The sequence below is a fragment of the Theropithecus gelada genome, chromosome 10 (assembly GCF_003255815.1).
Source record: "Theropithecus gelada isolate Dixy chromosome 10, Tgel_1.0, whole genome shotgun sequence".
Lineage (NCBI taxonomy): Eukaryota > Metazoa > Chordata > Mammalia > Primates > Cercopithecidae > Theropithecus > Theropithecus gelada.
Window position 1 is genome coordinate 5,082,543 of NC_037678.1, and position 18,395 is coordinate 5,100,937.

The 18,395-nt window shown below is 55.4% G+C and overlaps 1 protein-coding gene across 1 annotated transcript in view; it reads right to left on the minus strand.

The window, feature by feature from the left end:
* The window catches only part of LOC112633178 (fibulin-1), a 100,481-nt gene extending 82,625 nt beyond the window's left edge, over positions 1-17,856 (minus strand). The window contains exons 1-2 of the mRNA XM_025399622.1: positions 17,626-17,856; positions 1,571-1,676 (exon numbers count right to left, since the gene is read on the minus strand). Coding sequence (XP_025255407.1) covers positions 1,571-1,676; positions 17,626-17,704 — 185 coding nt within the window. The 5' untranslated portion in view covers positions 17,705-17,856. The remainder of the gene's footprint in view (positions 1-1,570; positions 1,677-17,625) is intronic.
* Between the last annotated feature and the right edge of the window lie 539 nt (positions 17,857-18,395).

Sequence of the window (18,395 nt, forward strand, 5' to 3'; positions counted from 1 at the left end):
ACGGCTCCCACTCATCAGATGTCCCATAAATCCTGACTGCATGGTCTCCCAGTCAATTCAAGCCACGCGAGTTTCCTATTTTCCTTTGTGTGCTCTATAATGCTTTCGACTTTTCAAGAATTTCCTTCATCAGGATCTACGTTCTTCATCACGCTGGAAGGCAGCAGCCCACGCACACCCCAGCACAAACGCAAATCTCCGGGATGAGGCCGGCGAGCCGTCCCCGTACATTCTTTCCGTGACAGCTCTCCAGCCCGCGCCCCTGGCTCCAAGCATCACGGCTGCTTAGACTCGGACTTGAGGCAGAAAAAACAAATGGATGGCAAATGCTGGCTGCTTCCACAGCCTCGCCTCCCAGGCGCGCACCCCGAGTTCAGATCCTCACATCATTGCTTACCAGCTGGACACCTGGGGAAAGCCTGGTCTCCTGCTCTGTCAAATGGGGTTCATAACAAGGTTCAATGAGATAATGTACATCAAAGGCTCCAAGGCCGGGCGCGGTGGCTCAAGCCTGTAATCCCAGCACTTTGGGAGGCCGAGACGGGCAGATCACGAGGTCAGGAGATCGAGACCATCCTGGCTAACAGGGTGAAACCCCGTCTCCACTAAAAAATACAAAAAACTAGCCGGGCGAGGTGGCGGGCACCTGTAATCCCAGCTACTTGGGAGGCTGAGGCAGGAGAATGGCATAAACCCGGGAGGCAGAGCTTGCAGTGAGCTGAGATCCGGCCACTGCACTCCAGCCTGGGCGACAGAGCGAGACTCCGTCTCAAAAAAAAAAAAAAAAAAAGGCTCCACATAAAGCAGGTGCTCCAGACGCTTGCTGGGGTTTTCACTATTATTTTTATGATGATGATCAGCGTGACCTAATCTCATCATTTATTCTTTTTTTTTTTTTGAAATAGAGTTTCGCTCTTGTTGCCCAGACTGAAGTGCAGTGGAGCAATCTTAGCTCACTGCAACCTCCGCCTCCCAGGCGAGTCTCTGGCCTCAGCCTTCCAAGTAGCTGGGATTACAGGCACCCACCACCCATGCCTGTCTAATTTTTTTTGTATTTTTAGTAGAGACGGGGTTTCACCGTGTTGGCCAGGCTGGTCTCGAACTCCCGACCTCAGGTGGTCCACCCACCTCGGCCTCCCAAAGTGCTGGGATTACAGGCGTGAGCCACCGTGCCCGGCCTCTCATCATTTATTCTAAGCTTACATGGTCTCAGAATTTTCAGAGAGCTGGAGTCAATGTAGGGAGAGAAGAATAAAAACGGTCGATCCAGATGTTGGTTAGTGCCGAAGGTGAAAAACCGGCTGGTGAAACGCTTCACTCTGTGCCGGCTCCCCGGCATTTTGGGGGTCTGTAGGTGGTCCGTGTTTCCGTTCACAAGGCTCTTTAGTCACATCATCTCCTCTGCTCCCCCACAACTGTCCCCCCTTTTTTTAAATCCATCCAGCCCGGATGGATCCAGGCCTGGGTGTCCAACCTCTCCCGAGAGGTCTGGCACACACTGTCCTTTCCTCCCCCACTTTCCTCTAAAGGAACACTGTTCCAGTCAAACAGTGGCCACTGGCAAACGTACCTGCATTCTTTGGATTCCGTGGCATATGGCAGCGAGCAGTCCTTCTGATTAGTGGCCATTCGCTGTCCATCTGCACAGCAGCCCTCCAGGAGGACATCCGCATCCACTGTGCAGGGAAGAGAACAAGCTGAGAGGTGGCTCACCACTCAACGGGCGGCGGGCCCCTCCCAGGTGCACCACCAGGACATGCACGTCCTTCTAACGACAGCATCAGGCTGGGGGCACATCCCTTAGTCACTCTGCAAACCAGTACTGAAAACCCCACAAGGCCCCAGCTGGGAGCCCACACCCCACTCCTTCCTAGAAGAAAGGCCTGAATCCTCCCCTGTCTGAATCCAACTGGGACAGGGCTGCGGCTCAGCCCTGAGATCCAAGCACACATGATCCCTGCTCCAGTCACACGCTGGAGATGCCGATGCCGCCCCTGTCCAGCCGGGTCCCTGCCTTCACAGTCCAGCGGGCAAGAAAGCCCTGCTGACAGAGGCAGGGCCACACTGCCGGCCCGCCCAGCCCAGCAGGTCAGGGAACAGCCGACACCACTCTTTCCAGAGGAGAGACTGCAAACAGGGAGGCGGCTCAAAATGCAACGAGCTGAGTCAAGTAAGAGTCTCTCGCCCAGGCTGGAGTGCAGTGGCGCGATCTCAGCTCACTGCAACCTCCTCCTAGGTTCAAGTGATTCTCCTGCCTCAGTCTCCTGAGTAGCTGGGATGACAGGTGCCCACCACCACACCCGGCTAATTTTTTGTATTTTTAGTAGAGATGGGGTTTCACCATGTTGGCCAGGCTGGTCTCGAACTCCTGACCTTGGGTGATCCGCCCACCTTGGCCTCCCAAAGTGCTGGGATTACAGGCGTGAGCCACCGCACCCAGCCTAAAAACCACCAATTCTAAACCAGCTTCTGTGACCCACATCTGTGTTTTCTCCTTTAATCTTGGGAGCAAAGGGGCAGGAGCCGGGACATAAGCCTCAAGCTACAGATGAGGAAACCAAGGCTGGTGATGGTTTCTGCCCTTGACCTACCACAAGACCCCCTCTCCTACAGAAACGGGGACCTGTGAGAAGACTGGTGAGGAAAGGACTGGCAAAGCAGAGAGCACAGGTTCAGGAGGAACAGCAGTCTGGCCATCTTATCTCCCACTCACAAAAAGGACAGATGAAAGGGTCACACACCAAGCAGCCGGCCCACACCCTCAGAGCCAGACCACAGCCCAAATGAGCTGGGCGCATAGGCCCTTGTGCCCCATGCCCCAGCCCAGGCTACAGCCCCAATGGACACCCTCCCAGCCCCTCAGCTCACGGAAGGGAGACGACCCCATTGTGCCCCGAGGGAGGAGCAGCCAGGTGCCAGGTGCCCACATACTTGGCCCTCAGTCTAAAGGACTCAAACGCCAGAAAGCATTAGCACCGACAGCCTCAGCTGCTGGGCAGAAGGTCACCTCTCGGCAGGACGTTACAAAACTGGGCTTTAAGAAGCACCACTTTTCGGCCGGGCGCGGTGGCTCCAGCCTGTAATCCCAGCACTTTGGGAGGCCGAGACGGGCGGATCACGAGGTCAGGAGATCGAGACCATCCTGGCTGACACGGTGAAACCCCGTCTCTACTAAAAAATACAAAAAACTAGCCGGGCGAAGTGGCGGGCGCCTGTGGTCCCAGCTACTCGGGAGGCTGAGGCAGGAGAATGGCGTGAACCCGGGAGGCGGAGCTTGCAGTGAGCTGAGATCCGGCCACCGCACTCCAGCCTGGGCGGCAGAGCCAGACTCAGTCTCAAAAAAAAAAAAAAAAAAAAAAAAAGGAAGCACCACTTTTCCTTCCTAAAGGCTTTCCAGACCCTAGAGGGTAAATCCCACTGGGCTTGGCAGCATTTCCGTTTCCGCACATACAACTGTGGGTGCTCTGCCTGAGCGCATTCTTCTTCCAGGCCGGGCCCTCGGGGTGGCCCGGAGGGAGGCTGCTGTCTGCTGGGTGAGGCAGCACCTTGCTACACCACCCTGTCGGTCATCCACCACTGTAAGCACTTCTAGACTATGCGGCCTTCAGATGCTCCATCCCGATCTCAGCAGGGGAGGAGGAGAAACTTCCAGAAACATTCCAGGATGGATAGGGTCCGTGCACAAATGAGCTGGAGCTCAGCCAGGCCATTCCACACGGCCACGAGGAGGGGGTCTCACCTAGAACCATGTCCCCCAGTGACAACTTCTGGGCTTTCCCTTTTCCCCAGGGCTTCCAGGAAACTCAGAGCTGCTTTCTGCAGTGCAAGGTAGACCCACCCTTCTTACTCTCACCCGGCTCCCCCAGGCTGGCAGGAAGAGCCCTGCAGTGGTGTGGGTAAGCGTGAAGGTCCGTCCCACAGCAAAGCCCAACAATTTTCATCAGCCTGACCACTCAGCCCATCCCCCACCTCAGGTGTCCCCTCTCCAACGATGGAACGTAAGATTCACCAGGAGCCAGAGATAACGTCAAATTGTCTGGAGTTGCGGGCCTACCAGCACCAAAGCGTCATCCGGAGTGACAGCCACGTTATCATGGGGATAACCTTGAATGTTCCCATTCGTTCATTCATTCATTCATTCTTGCTCTAATTCATTAAGAAAAGCAAAAGCACTCACTAAGCCAATGACCTTATCTGTTACAGATGAGACAGGCCGTGGTGCACTCCTGGATGAACATGATGTGATCCAGCCATGTGGCCTGACAGCGAGGCTGCTTTCCCCTGTGCAGCCAAGCCCGGTTCCCATCTGTCCCCACTCCCTTCATCCTTTCTGCAGCCAAGCCCGGTTCCCATGTCTGTCCCCACACTTCCTTCACCCCTTCTCTGGCCAGGCCCACTCAGCCCCCGCCTGCAGTTTCACCCTTGTGTCTTCTGCAGCCTGTCTCCTGTCCTAGCCCACCTCCCATGCCCTGTCACCTTCTCCTGGCCTGCCCCCCCTGCATGGCTCAGGTGCCCCTCTGCTCCCACATCACCCTGTGCCTGGCACATGTCTCTCCATCCTCCAGCGCCCTGCCTGCCTGCCCTACACTCATAGCCACAAATGTCTTGAGGGCAGGCTCTGTCTCCTGTCCTTGTATACCCCCAGCATCCATGCCAGCATGTGGCAGCTACAGAGCTGAGTGGAAAGAGTGTAAGCTTTGGAGCCAAACAGCCTTTGGCTCCAGCACTCTCTTGCTCTCTAACCCTGGGCAGGCGGCATCGTCTCTCTGAACCATAGCTTCCCCAGTGGGAGAACGGGGCTTGCACTATCTTCCCGGGGTTGCTGAAAAGAGGGATACACTTTATAAAGTTCCAAGCACACAGAAAGCTCTCTGTAAACTGGCTGGAGGATTAAACCATCGAAGGGGATTGACTTATCGCTGCTCATAAGAAATGGGGAAGACATAGCCGGGTGCTGGTGTGCGGAATCCCCCGCGGGTGAGCTGCGGCCCCAGAGCCTCCTTCGGACTCTGAGAAAGGAAAACACATGGGAGGGCAGGCTCCCATGGCCCTGGGAATTCTGCACCCAGAGCTGCAGAAATGGTTTGGAAATGCTTCCTGCTGGGGAGCCTGGGCACTGTGAACCTTAATCTCAGCAGGACAGTGAAAATCAAATGTGAAGTCCTTCGGTCTTCTGGAAACTTGGAAATTAGCTCCCATGTTCTGAGCAGCCCCAGAGCTGGAACTCTGCAAAGCAGAGCCGTCTGGGGGCTGTGCCCGAGGGAAGCTGAGCTCACCCCATCATTAGCCAAGGCAGAGCTCCTGCACAGCCCCATCAGAGAGTCCACGAAGAGCCGAGCAGGGACCATGGCCAGGCTGGATGGTGACGAGGCAGAGGCATGGGGAGGGGGCCTGAGAAGTGGACGATCATCCTCACTGTAACACTCACCAATCAACTGCCAGGCCCTGACCCACATGGGCCTACAGACAAGGCCCCTCTCATTCACTGGCTCTCACCCCTCGACCCCTTCCATTCATTCTGCTATCATCCTGCCTGGGCTCCACATGGAATTAAGAACAGAGGAAGCTGAAAAGCGTCAAGTCACCAGTGACATGAACATAAATGTTAAGGTGTCCCTGTTCCCACCCAGGCTGTGCTGCACCCACCACAAACCAGTGTGCGGCCAGCTCCTCACAGGGCTCAGTGGCCTCCACGCCCTCCTGCCCACTGCTCTCACCCACGGGTCCTGGGCCCTGGGTTCTGGCATCAGGCTCAGTCCTGGCAGCCTCCAACACTGTTCTTTCTTGCTCCTCCTGAATTAAAACCTCCTTTGGGGGCCAGAGATGGTGTCTTCCTCCTCTCACTGTCCATGTCGCACCTGCCCATGCCCAGCACAAACATCATGGCTCAGTAAGCACCGGTTAAACAGAGCCAGGGGAAGGGGCCCGATCAGCAAGACCACTCTTGACATGCAAAGGCTGCTGGGGCAGGATCCTCTGCCCCCACAAACAAGCCTCCTCCTCCTCCATCATCCCAGGGGATGGAGGCAGTGACCCCCCAGGAAAATCCTTAGGGGTCAGAGCCCACCCACACAAAGTACGGGGCTCGTTAGAATTTCGGCAAAAGCCAGGGATGAGCTGGGGGTCGGGGAGTGGCTGAGGCTACAGAACTGCGTTTCTTAGCCTTGGAGATATGCCTCGATTTCCCTGGTGGGCTCAGCACTGGCTACCTCCCACCCATTCGAGGAAAACTGAGCTTCAGGAAGAGGGGCCTGGCATCATGGCTCCAGTTGCCAACAAAAGTACTATCTGCAGCAGGTTAAAGATGTGTGTAGCCCACACAAGAAAAGGTGTGTCATTAACTTGTGTTCCAAAGCAAGGGCACCGACCTCTTTACAAGCTTACCTTGGGACAGGGTGGGAACAGGTTCCCTCAAGCACAAAACTAACCCCACTCCCATCCCTCAGACATATCCTTTCCAAGACACATTCTGATTAGAAAGGAAGAAAAGTTGTCTCTGTCCCCTTTTAAATAAACAAGCTTGGCCGGGTGCGGTGGCTCACGCCTGTAATCCCAACAGGTTGAGGTGGGTGGATCATGAGGTCAGGAGTTCGAGACCAGCCTGAGCAACATGGTGAAATCCCGTTTCTACTAAAAATACAAAAATAGCCAGGCATGGTAGTGCACGCCTGTAGTCTCAGCTACTTAGGAAGCTGAGGCAGAAGAATCACTTGAACCTGGGAAGCAGAGGTTGCAGTGAGCCAAGATCACACCACTGCACTCCAACCTGGGTAACAGAGCAAGACTCCGTCACAAAATAAAATAAACAAGCTTTACTCTGGTTATGAAAATCAAGAAAGGCCAGTAAGGCAGGTACGGTGACCCAGGACAAGAGTACCTATGAGGTCCCTAGAGGAGTTAAATCTCTACGGAATTTGTCAAAGACAGGAAGTAGAAGGATAGGTGCCAAAGGCTGGGGGAGGGAGGACGGAGAGTTAGTATTTAACAGTTTGGGAATATGAAAAGTTCTGGAGATGGAGGGTGGTGATGACTGTACAATAATGTGACTGTGTTTAATATCATTGGACCGTACACTTAGAAATGGTTAAAATGGGCCAGGCGCAGTGGCTCATGCCTGTAATCCCAGCTACAATTAGCCGGGTTTGGTGGGGTGCGCTTGCAATCCCAGCTACTCAGGAGGCTGAGAGACAGGAGAATCACTGGAACCTGGGAGGTAAAGGATGCAGTGAGCAGGGATTATGCCACTGCACTCCAGCCTGGGCGACAGAGTGAGACTCTGTCTCAAAAAAAAAAAAAAAAAAAAAAAAGGAAATGGTTAAAATGGCACATCCTATGTGACACATATTTTACCACAATAAAAAGTACATTTCTTAAGCAAAATAATTTAGTGTTTGTTGGCCATCTTGTAACATCCTGCATTATGAAAGCAATTAGATGTTTTGCCCATTGATTTACTTGCCTTCTTCAATCAATGTTGTTTTCATGCAGTAATCTGAACAGTGTCAAGTGAATTAATTTAATAGATTGTATTTCAGAATGTTCTGTAGAGCAGTTTGACCATGTATGCAATGGTTTACATGGCAAGCTATGAAACTTCAAATGAGACTTAAAATGTTCAGTAAAAAACAGCTTGCAACTTTGCAACCAAAATAAAGATGACTTAACAGCTTTAAAAGAACAACAACAACAAAAGGCCAGGCATGGCGGCTCAGGCCTGTGATCCCAGCACTTTGGAAGGCAGAGGTGGGAGGATGGCTTGAGCCCAGGAGTTCAAGGTTGCAGCGGGCCATGATTGCACCACTGCACTCCAGCCTGGGGGACAGGGGGAGACCCCATCTCAAAACAAACAAAAATCCTAAAAACAAGGATCTTAGCTACCCAGTGTGTCCTGTGAGGGTGGGGAGATGGGGGTGGGGAAGGGCCTGAGGTCCAGCCCCACCCTGGCTGTGCCTCCAGCATCCCTGCAGGCACTTCCAGTTGCTCATTTACCTGGGGATCGGGTCACCTGTGGATATCCAAACACCGGATGTCCTGAGCTTCACTGCCCCATCACACAGGCTGGGGACCATCTGAGGCCCACGGAGGCACCTCCCACCTCACTCTCCTACCCACCTGCTCATCAAGTGCTACCCCATGTGGTGCCTTCTCAGTGCCTGCCCAGGACCCTCAGCCAGGCTGGGGCGGGGGCAAAGAGGGGACTGGGGCTAAAAGATCCCCCACGCCAACTCCACACCTCATGGCTACCAAGAGTTCTGCAGGGGTCGACAGCATCCAACCAACTGCTTAATCAGTCAGCCCCCCACCTTCAGAAGGGTGTAAAGTCAAGGCCATTTGTACACAAACCCTAGGGCATCCGAGTAGCCCTGGAACACTGTGAGTCAGGAGGGTAATGTTGGCCAAACGAAGCCACGCCTGCTTCTTCTATTCCCGACCACCGACAGCTGTGAGCAGGTCTGAGATCCAAAAATTACCTCTGACCAGTCCCACACTGGACACCCACCCAAGCCGAACAGGCACTCGCTGGAAACTCCACGCTGGGATGTGGGGGCTCAAGAGAGAAGCAGGGCCTCAGGGGACTTCAGGGGTCTCTCCCAGACCATTTCCTGTTGTTTCCCAGGAGTCTCAATCAACCAGTCTCAATCTGACCCTGCCTCTGACCACGTGAGTTAGATCCAAAGCATAATATTAGATATAAACCAAGAGCAAACTCTTTCAAACTCTTGTTAACCTTCAACTCGAACGTTCCCAGGGAAGGCAACACTGCAGGTTAGAACTGCTCAGCCTTGAATCTGGCTCCCTCCCTTACTAAGACTCAGGGTGCCTCATTTCCTTCATCTGTAAAAATAGGGGAAGAAGCCGGGAGCGCTGGCTCACGCGTGTAATCCCAGAGCTTTGGGAGGCCGAAGTGGGCAGTCATCACTTCAGGCCAGGAGTTCAAGACCAGCCTGGCCAACATGGTGAAACGCTGTCTCCACTAAAAATACAAAAATTAGCTGGCATGGTGGCAGGCGCCTGAAATCCCAGCTACTCAGGAGGCTGAGGCGAGAGAATCGCTTGAGCCCGGGAGGCAGAGGTTGCAGTAAGCCGAGATCGAACCACTGCACTCCATACTGGGTGAGAGTGAGACTGTCAAAAACAAAACAAAACAAAACAAAAGCCAGGCGTGGTGGCTCACGCCTATAATCCCAGCTACTCGGGAGGCTGAGGCAGGAGAATCACTGGAACCCGGGCGGCAGAGGTTGCAGTGAGCTGCAACCTCCAGATCCAGAGGAGGCAGGAGGATCACCTGAGGTTGGGAATTTGAGACCAGCCTGACCAACATGGAGAAACCCCGTCTCTACTAAAAATACAAAATTAGCCAGGCGTGGTGACGTATGCCTGTAATCCCAGCTACTCGGGAGGCTGAGGTTGCAGTGAGCTGAGATTGTGCCATTGCACTCCAGCCTGGGCAACAAGAGTGAAACTCTGTCTCAAAAAAAAAAGCATGGGGGAAGACTGATGAGACAATCCAGGAAAAGTGCTTACATCAGCGCACTGACCACAAGAAAAAACAGAAGCTTCACAATTAAACAAAGGGAAAAGTTCCCGCGCCAGGATAGGGAGAACATTCTTTTTCCCAACCTCCAGGCTGACACGGTGCCCAACGGCCAATACGCCACCACGTCCACCACCTCTCTTCAGGAGAGAGACATGCCTGCCAGAGTAACTGGATGGAGATGGCTCAGTTCACAGGCCTCAGATACCGTTTGTTGCCTGGGACAGCTGCTAAAACTACATTTTTTCCAGGTGACTTAAGCGTCCATAAAGATTATGGTATAGATCAGTGGCATGCCCCAGGTTCCAAGGCATGCAGAGAAACAGGTCACATGGCCTGCAGGGACCATGCCCTAGACGCCTGGGAAGGATATGGCCACGTGCTCTTTCTAAGAATACAGATGCTCAGAGAGATTCTGTACCACTCCTTGGGTGGAAGCTTCCAGAACGTCAGCCTGCTAGCTGTAAACATCGCAGAAGCTTTGGGCAATGTCTGATCCCATTCCTGGAAGCCCGTGAGCCACTAGGATCTTAATACCCAGGTTGCTGACCACGCAGATTGTCACAGAGGGGAGACTGGGGGCTGGGAACCCAGAGGCCTGGAATCTGCTTCTGATCTCACGGCTGAGAGTTTTCCCACGTGGAGCAAGTCCGGGCCTCAGTTTTTTCATTTACAAACTGAATGGAGTTTGGGAATATGAAAAGTTCTGCAGATGGAGGGTAAATGGAGGAATGGAGGATTTCGCCTGCAGTTAAGAGCAGGCTTCCCAAATCCCACCCCGTGTACAGGCATTGCTCTGACAAAATTTCCACTGGGTTGCAACAAAATAGGGTGAAATCAAAGCAGGACCCAGGGACCTCTACAAAGCCTGCCCGATTCCATCTACAATGCTGTCTTTTATTGTGAGACCGCGTCCTTCCAAAATCCGGGGCATCAAAATGTTCCCTACCTCTATGAAGTGGTGACGATACGAGATGGTGGTTGATTAGGTGTCTATTTTTTTATTTTAATATCCTTATCGGGCAAACGAGGATATTTTAAAAGTTGCAAAGCTCCGTGAATAGCTGGGGATGAAGAAAGGGCATGTGATGAGAAGCCAGCCTCAATTTCCTTGATTTCCTCTGCTCAAGCTCAAACACTCAGAGGCAGCTGAGGGCGTCAGGAGTTTTGAAAAGTGAATGGGAGCTTGAGGCTTTGTTCCCTGTGCCTCCTGGACTCACTACCCAAAAGGATCATGCCCCCGCCCCACCTGCCCCATAGCGTTGTCTAAAGCTACAGCAAAGAGTTGGAGTGGCCTCCGTGGTGTCCAGAACCAAGGTATCAAAAAGCCTGAAATGCAACGAGATGTCAACCACAGAGACTCTGATGGAAAGTTCCAACCAAACAGGACTGGGCGACTACTCCCAACCCCCACCTGCGCCCTGCCCCTCCAAGCCTGGGAAGCCAGCAGGGATCCAGCCAGATTGGCCTACGTCCCTGCATCCCTTACAGGTCCAGGATGAGGGCAGACTTGTGTGCCCTCTTCAAGACCACCTGGCCTCTGAAGGAGGAAGCAGGACAAACCGGAGCCTGCTCTTAGGGCTCCTGGCCCCATACTCAACACAAGACCTGCCTGTGTCCACTGCTGAGCCTGTTCCCAGCATCTGTCACAGAGATGACAGGGGTCTTGGGTGGTGAACCAGCCGGGAGAAGGCAGCAAGAGGGGAGGAGCAGAAGGCACCTCTCTGGGAAAGTGAGAAGCATTCTCCCCACAGCTCCCTCCAGGCAGCTCTGGCCCAGGCAGCAACTTCCTACATCAGCCCAGTGTACAGAGGGGCATCCTCATCCTTCTGCAACATCCCATCCTGCTCCAGGGGCCTCCTGGGCTTCCAGGACGCATCTCCCCTGGTGTTCCTCTCGCTGCTCTGGCCACCTGTCATGCATCCTACGCACCTGGCATTTGGAACCTGGAGCGTCACAGGCTGGAGGGTCTCAGGACACTTGCTCTCCTCAGGCCGGCTTGTTCATGCCACACCGGCTCAAAGATCCCTTCCTCCAGGAAGTCCTCCCTAACTACCGCCAATGCACACACATATGCACATACACACGTATGCACATGGGACATATATGTTTTCTTTCTTGCATGGTCTCTTTGTACCCTGAGCTGCCCAGCACTTGGCACAAATAATTAACTCTGTACTTAGTGCCACGAGGCTAAGCCAGACAGTCTCATTCTGCATCCTGCCCCCATGCCTGCCCTGAGCAGTCATTCAATAAACGTCTGTGAATGAATGAATGCACAAATGAGCTCACGTGATCCTAGCTATTCTATGAAAGGGGGCAAAGAGAGAATCACCGAGTTGCCCGAGGCCATGCAGCCTCTGCAAAGGCAGGCTTCAGATCCAGCTGTGACTCGAAAGCTCACACACACCCCACCATCACACTCCAAAGGAAATAGGCTTCCCCCTGAACTAGACTTAAAGATTCAAGTCTTCTAAAGGTGCGTGAGGCTGGCCGGGCATGGTGGCTCACACCTGTAATCCCAGCACTTTGGGAGGCTGAGGTGGGCAGATCACGAGGTCAGGACCACCCTGGCCAACATATGAAACCTCGTCTCTACTAAAAATACAAAAAATTAGCTGGGCATGATGGCGGGCGCCTGTAATCCCAGCTACTCAGGAGGCTGAGGCAGGAGGATTGCTTGAACCTGGGAGGCGGAGGTTGCAGTGAGCCGAGATCGCGCCCATGACAGTGCGAGATTCCATCTCAGGAAAAAAAAAAAAAAAGATACATGAGGCTGTCCAGTGTGCTGGTGAGGGGTATGGCATCAGGGCCAAGCTGCCCAAGCTCGAATCCCGGTGCTGCCACTTAGCAGCTGTGCGCCCACGGGCTTGCTACCTGGACTCTCTGGGCCTCCATGTCCCCCCATTGATGAGGGGGACAATGACAGCACCTCCTTTGCAGGGCTAGGGTGAGGGCATAGCTAAGTAACACAGGTGAACTGGGGCAGGGGTGGGGCATGAAGGGGCGAGTCCCCATGCTGTGGGGAGACCACGCTGGGTGTACAGGTGTTGGGTTTCCATCCTCAACCCACCACACGCATCAGTGACTCTCAGGAATGGCACTGTGTGGGTCCACAGAGGAGTTCTAGGCCAAAACAAGAAGCCAGGCTTCATACCTAGGTAGCAAAACTCACAGGACCTTTTCACTCAGTGGGTGACGGGATCCAAAAGGAAAAATAGGGCCAGGCGCGGTGGCTCGCGCCTGTAATCCCAACACTTTGGGAGGCCGAGGCGGGTAGATCACTTGAGGTCAGGAGTTCGAGACCAGTCTGGCCAACATGGTGAAACTCCATCTCTACTAAAAATACAAAAATTAGCCAGATGTGGTGGCGCATGCCTGTACTCCCAGCTACTCAGGAGGCTGAGGCAGGAGAATGGTTTGAATCCAGGAGGTGGAGGTTGCAGTGAGCCGAGATCACACCACTGCCCTCCAGTCTGGCCAGCAGAGTGAGACCCCATCTCAAAAATAATAGTAAAAAAATAAAAACAGGTTCAAAACAACACTGGATCACCTATTTCGTAGGGCTGCTGAGAAGACGACATTCATTACTAAATGTAAAGCATTTCACCTATAATAATTACCCAGAGGACCTTCACATCTCATAGTGAAGGAAACAGAGGCAGAGAGTTTGTGGGTGTCATCGCGATCTCTTCAGGCACTTTCAGAATTGGGACCAACACACAGCTTCCTAACCCCCTTCTAAAGTTGGCTCCGCACAGTGTAGTAACCCGTAAATAACCTGTAAGCAGCTAGGGTGATGGGCGTCCTGCTCCCTCCCACCCTAGCCTCTAGTTAGGACCACTGTGGGGTTAAAGGAGGTGGGGCACAGCCCAGCTTTAGGCCCAGCCCCAGCCCCGCTCCTCGCTGGGTGACTTGGGTGACTTGTGGCAGATGACTTAGCCAGCCCTGAGCTCCCCTCCAGCTTGAGGGGGTCTCCGATCCCAGGGAAGTTGACACAATGGTTCCCCACTCCCACCCTGTTCAGTTATGGGGCCACATGTGAGATCATGACAAGGAAACTGGAACCATATGGGGCCTACAAAAGGATTCATTCATCAAATTGTTATGATTTGCTATTCTGCAAAAGGAAAGTCTTGTTGTATAAAATATGCTGGCAAAATAACTACATGCCTTCTTAGAACTGTTCTAATAAACTTCACCTGAAAAGCGGCCCTGCCCAGGTGCCCAGTGCTCAGAGCCCAGCTTTAAAGTCTCACCAGGTCGGGGAAGCTGCTGGAGAAGTCGCTAGACAGCACAGTCCCCCCAGTGGTGAGGAGGGGGTGGAACTGGAAGGAGCTGGAAGGAACTGGAAGGAGCTGGAAGGAGCTGGAAGGAACTGGTGGAACTGGAAGGAACTGGAAGGGGGTAGAAGGAGGGGGTTTCCCTGGAAGTCTCATGTTTTCTGTTCCTTCCAGGTCTTTGGCCCTGCCATTTCCCCTGCCAGGAACACCCTTTCCCCCATCCTCCCAGCCCCACTCACGGACTTAGCCACTGCCTTTTCCTCCTCAGGTTCCCAGTTTGCATGCCGCTTCCTCCAGGAAGTCTTCCCTGACTCTGCCAGTAGGGCTCAGTTCATTTTTCTGGATCTCCTAGGGAATGTGAGTTGCATGGGCGGGGGGGGGGGGGGGGGACCAGGTATCTCTCCTTTCCTGCCACAGCCACAAGATATAGAGCAGTGTCTGGCACTGAGCTGTCCCTTTGTGAATGACTGACTGAATGGCTAAGAACACCACCTTTCCCGACACGGGTTTGGCACTGACAGCTGCCAGTCCTGTAGCTCCATGGGGCCTTCTTCTCAGCGCCTGGCTGGGAAATTCAGCAGTAGTAGAACATTCAGAGGCATCTTGGGGAGAATGATTCTGGGGTGCTGGCAGAATCGTGCTCTTCCTGTGCTCCCCTCACATCTAGCCCCATCTCCTCCAAAGAGCTTCCAGGGAGCCCCCAAGGGCTGCGAAAGCACCTGGTGCCAACACTTCCTAGGGAAGGGGACAACAGGAATAATAGCTAACATTAATAATAGAGCTGCTGGCCAGCATGGTGGCTCATGCCAGTAATCCCAGCACTTTGGGAGGCCGAGGCAGGTGGATCACCAGAAGTCAGGAGTTCGAGACCAGCCTGGCCAACATGGTGAAACGCTGTCTCCACTAAAAATACAAAAATTAGCTGGGCGTGGTGGCGGGCGCCTGTAATCCCAGTTGCTGGGGAGGCTGAGGCAGAAGAATTGCTTGAACCCGGGAGGCAGAGGTCGCAGTGAGTCGAGATCATGGCATTGTACTCCAGCCTGGACAAGAGCGAAACTCTGTCTCAAAAATAAAATAATAATAATATAGCTGCCATGGTAGACACCATCCTAGGTTCTCTCTCTTAATCCTCAAGGCAACCTAAGAAGTAGGTTTTTGTTCTCTTCATTTTACAAATGAGAAAACCACCAAAGCATATCGTGGCTTTTTCTGATGCAAACTGATTTCTAGTCTCACAAGGCCTGTGGAGCCTCCAGCACCTGAACGTGAGTCAGCCGCGTGCCCCTCCTCCTGCCCCACACACCTGCAGGGGTGGCAAATGCAGCCCTGAGTTGGGGTCCCTCAGCAGGGCCAGGAGCGGGGCCCAGGAGCAGGGTGTGAGCTAGAGCTGTGGGTGTGGCAGGAGAGGCCCCAGAGCTGACCCCCAGGGCACAGAGTCTCATCTTCACGCATTGGGTGCCCTGAACCCCACCTCCTGACTGGGAAATTTCCAGGAGTGGCGGCACAGACCACATGTTTTCAAGCCAAGTCCTCCCTGGTCTTTGTTCTCCCTCCCAACTTTCTTTTAATCAGTTGGAAATGCTGCCCAGCCGCAGCCAGAGGCCAAGAAAGCTTTGGAGAAAACACAATCGTCTTTTCCTAACACCTCCTCCTCTCTTCTCCCTCCCACCCAGCTCTCAGGAAAGCCCAACGGGACGGACCGGACCGACACAGGACAGACAGGCGGCTCCTCTCGGCCCTTTGGCAAGAAAGATCAGCGCCCTTCTCCATTTAAGTGGCCGTCACCAAAGGAGTTTCTGCAGATCAGCTAACAGGCTCACCGTCTGCAGCCCCACAGCTCTCGGAGAGCAGGGGTGGTGCCACTTGTGGCCTTACACACAGGGCTCCGGGGGCCTCACAGCTGCAGACAGGGGCCAGGCAGTCTTCCAAAGCCCCTTCCCAAACCATACCAGATTAAACCTGCTGAAACTCAAAGACACTTCTTCCCAAAAGAAACAAAAGGCCCACAGGACATCCAGCTGTTTTTATCGAACTGTGCAATTAGGAGGCTTTTTGAAACCCTTCCACTTACAAACTTCTCTGTGGAAAAGGATCAGCGGCGCAGTGAGCCACTCCGGCCCGCAAGTCCTGGGGTGTTCATTTAGTCACACACGCACAGGGAGAAATTGTTCGCAAACCATAGACAGAAAAGAACAGTGAGAGAGAATGCAGAGACTCGCGGGCCGGGGAGAGTTTTACCACGCCTTCTCTCAGGCCCTCAGCTTCCTCCTCTATACAATCAGGGGTCTCTGAGCCTCCTTCCTTTTCTAACAGGGGTCTCCGATGTCCCACCCGCCCACCACCCAGGGCCCCTCTGGCTTTTCCCTCCAGCTGGCAGCCACCCAGCCGCCTGCTGCTTGCTGGAATGCCTTCTTCCCACGCTCCCCTTGCATCAAGCTCCATCTCTTCTAAGGAGCCACCAGGGAGACCCCAGGGGCTGAGAAGGCTCCTGGTGCCAACACTGAGCTCTGCGCCTCCCCACACCGTCTCCAACCCCAGGAGGTGCCCAGGCCGTGCCCAGCACCGCCTGAACAATCAGAGCTCCACGGGGCTCTGCTGCAGCGAGTCCAGAAAGCTCTGTAGAGCTCAGCTCCCCGCCTCCCCTCCCCCTCCAGCCCCTTTCAACCCCCTTCCTGGAATCCCCCGGTGAGCATTGATCGGGACAAGTGACCCTTTGACTAACAAAGGCGGTCACCAGAGGTTAAAAGGAACTCAACTAAACCAGGGATTAAGACTCAGGATTCCGAGGGTGGTCTGGGGCACTCCCCTGGACCGGGGCCCCCGGAGAAACAAAGACGCCAGGAGTGCTGGGCCTGGCTAGTGGCCCTGAGAAGCCATGGGTCAGCAGAGAGGTCACAGGTCATGGCTCTGCCACCCAGCAGCTGCTCTGATCACAGCACCTCGTGGTGGTCCCCCCAGGGACCAGGCCTTGAGGGTTAGCAGGGAGAAAAGCGCAGGCTGGGTGGGCACTGTCCCGGAACTGTCAGTCCCAGGGTTGAGGCCTAAGGTCTGGGCCATCGATCAGATCTGCTATTGGAAACTCCATCTCCCTTGCCACTGGTGGAAGTGACCTGTCCTCAGTCCCCGCTGAGCACCGCCCGGCAGAACCACTGCCTTGGGTCCTCTGTCCCAGAAGGGAGGCAGCGAGGAGGTGGCCAGGTCCGCAGCCCCTCCATCCTCCCAGCTATGGCCCCCAAAACCTCCAGGTTGCTCCCCGGCTTTCTCGTGTCTTCCTCTCCAGCCCCTATCCCAGGACTGCCAGTGTCTCCTGGGGAAATGACTGCTTCCCACCCAACAGGCTCAATTTTCACATCCGAAAGCTGGGTACAACAGCCCCTACCTGGGGGAGGAGGCGGGAAGCGGTGAGGAAAGATACCCGAGGGCGCTTCCAGCGCCAAGTGCAAGGCGCCCTGGGCTCGGTAACCCCCAGCCAGCGGCCCCCAGCCCAGCCAGCGCCCCTGAACCCCCAGGGCCCGGGGTGGGGCCCCCGGAGCCGGCTGGATTTGCCAGGATTGGGGTAGGAGCGTATGTTTGAGAGGTGGGGGAATCCGGTTTTGAAACAAGTCCCCAGGCCGGGGAGGAGATGAGGGCCGGAGCTGGCCGTGGGGGAGGGGAGGTTGTCGCCGGGGCCTCGGCGGTGACTGTCCGGGGGCGCCACGCAGGGCAGCGTACGGACTCCGAGTCCCCGTGGTTCCGAAACTCGCAGGGAGCGCGAGGCCGAGGGGGTGGGGACCCTAAGTGGGGTCGGCGGATCCGGGACGCCCCTACCTCCGGCCGCCAGCAGCGCGAGGCCGCCGAGCAGCAGCAGCGGAAGCGGGACCCGGCGCGACGGCGCGGCGCGCTCCATGGGCGGCGGGCGGCGGGCGGCAGGCGGCGGCGGACAAAGGCGCGGGCGCGGTCCTGGGGCAGCGGCGCGGGCTCCACGCTCCGGCCCAGCCTGGGCAGCCAACGCTGGGCCAGGGCCGCGCCGTTCAATTATCCCGCCCGGGAGGAGGGCGCGGCGGAGGCGGGGCCGCGGGTCGCCTGGTCCTCCCTCCCCGGCGCCCCCTGCCGCGGCCCTCCGGGACCCTCCCTCCCCGCACCCCGGCTGCGAGGGGCGCGCGCCCACGACTGGGGGCGAGTGCCTGGACCCCAGACTTCCCTGGAGGGGGCACAGAGGGGGAGCCTTCGGGCCGAATGCCCCCAGCCCTATCCCCCAACTCTCCGTGAAACCTGATCCCCTCCTCCCCCCACCCCCTCTCGATGGGCGGGCTCAGGATCAAAGGTTAGCCCCTCCCGACTCCGCGCGTAGGAGCGGGGACCTGGGCCTGAAGTGGAGACCCGGCTGCTGGGGGGACAGGGGTGGGCCCTACCGCCAAGCCCGCACCCTCGGCCCGGAGGCTGCAGGTCGGTGACCCCAGGCGTGTCCCGGGGTGGGACCCGGCTCTGCCCTCAGAGACAGGGACAGTTGGGCCAGGCTAACAGACAACCAAAATCCCAACGTGTGCTGGGCTCACCCGGGACACCAGAGCCTGAGGGAGAGACCTGGGAAGTCACCG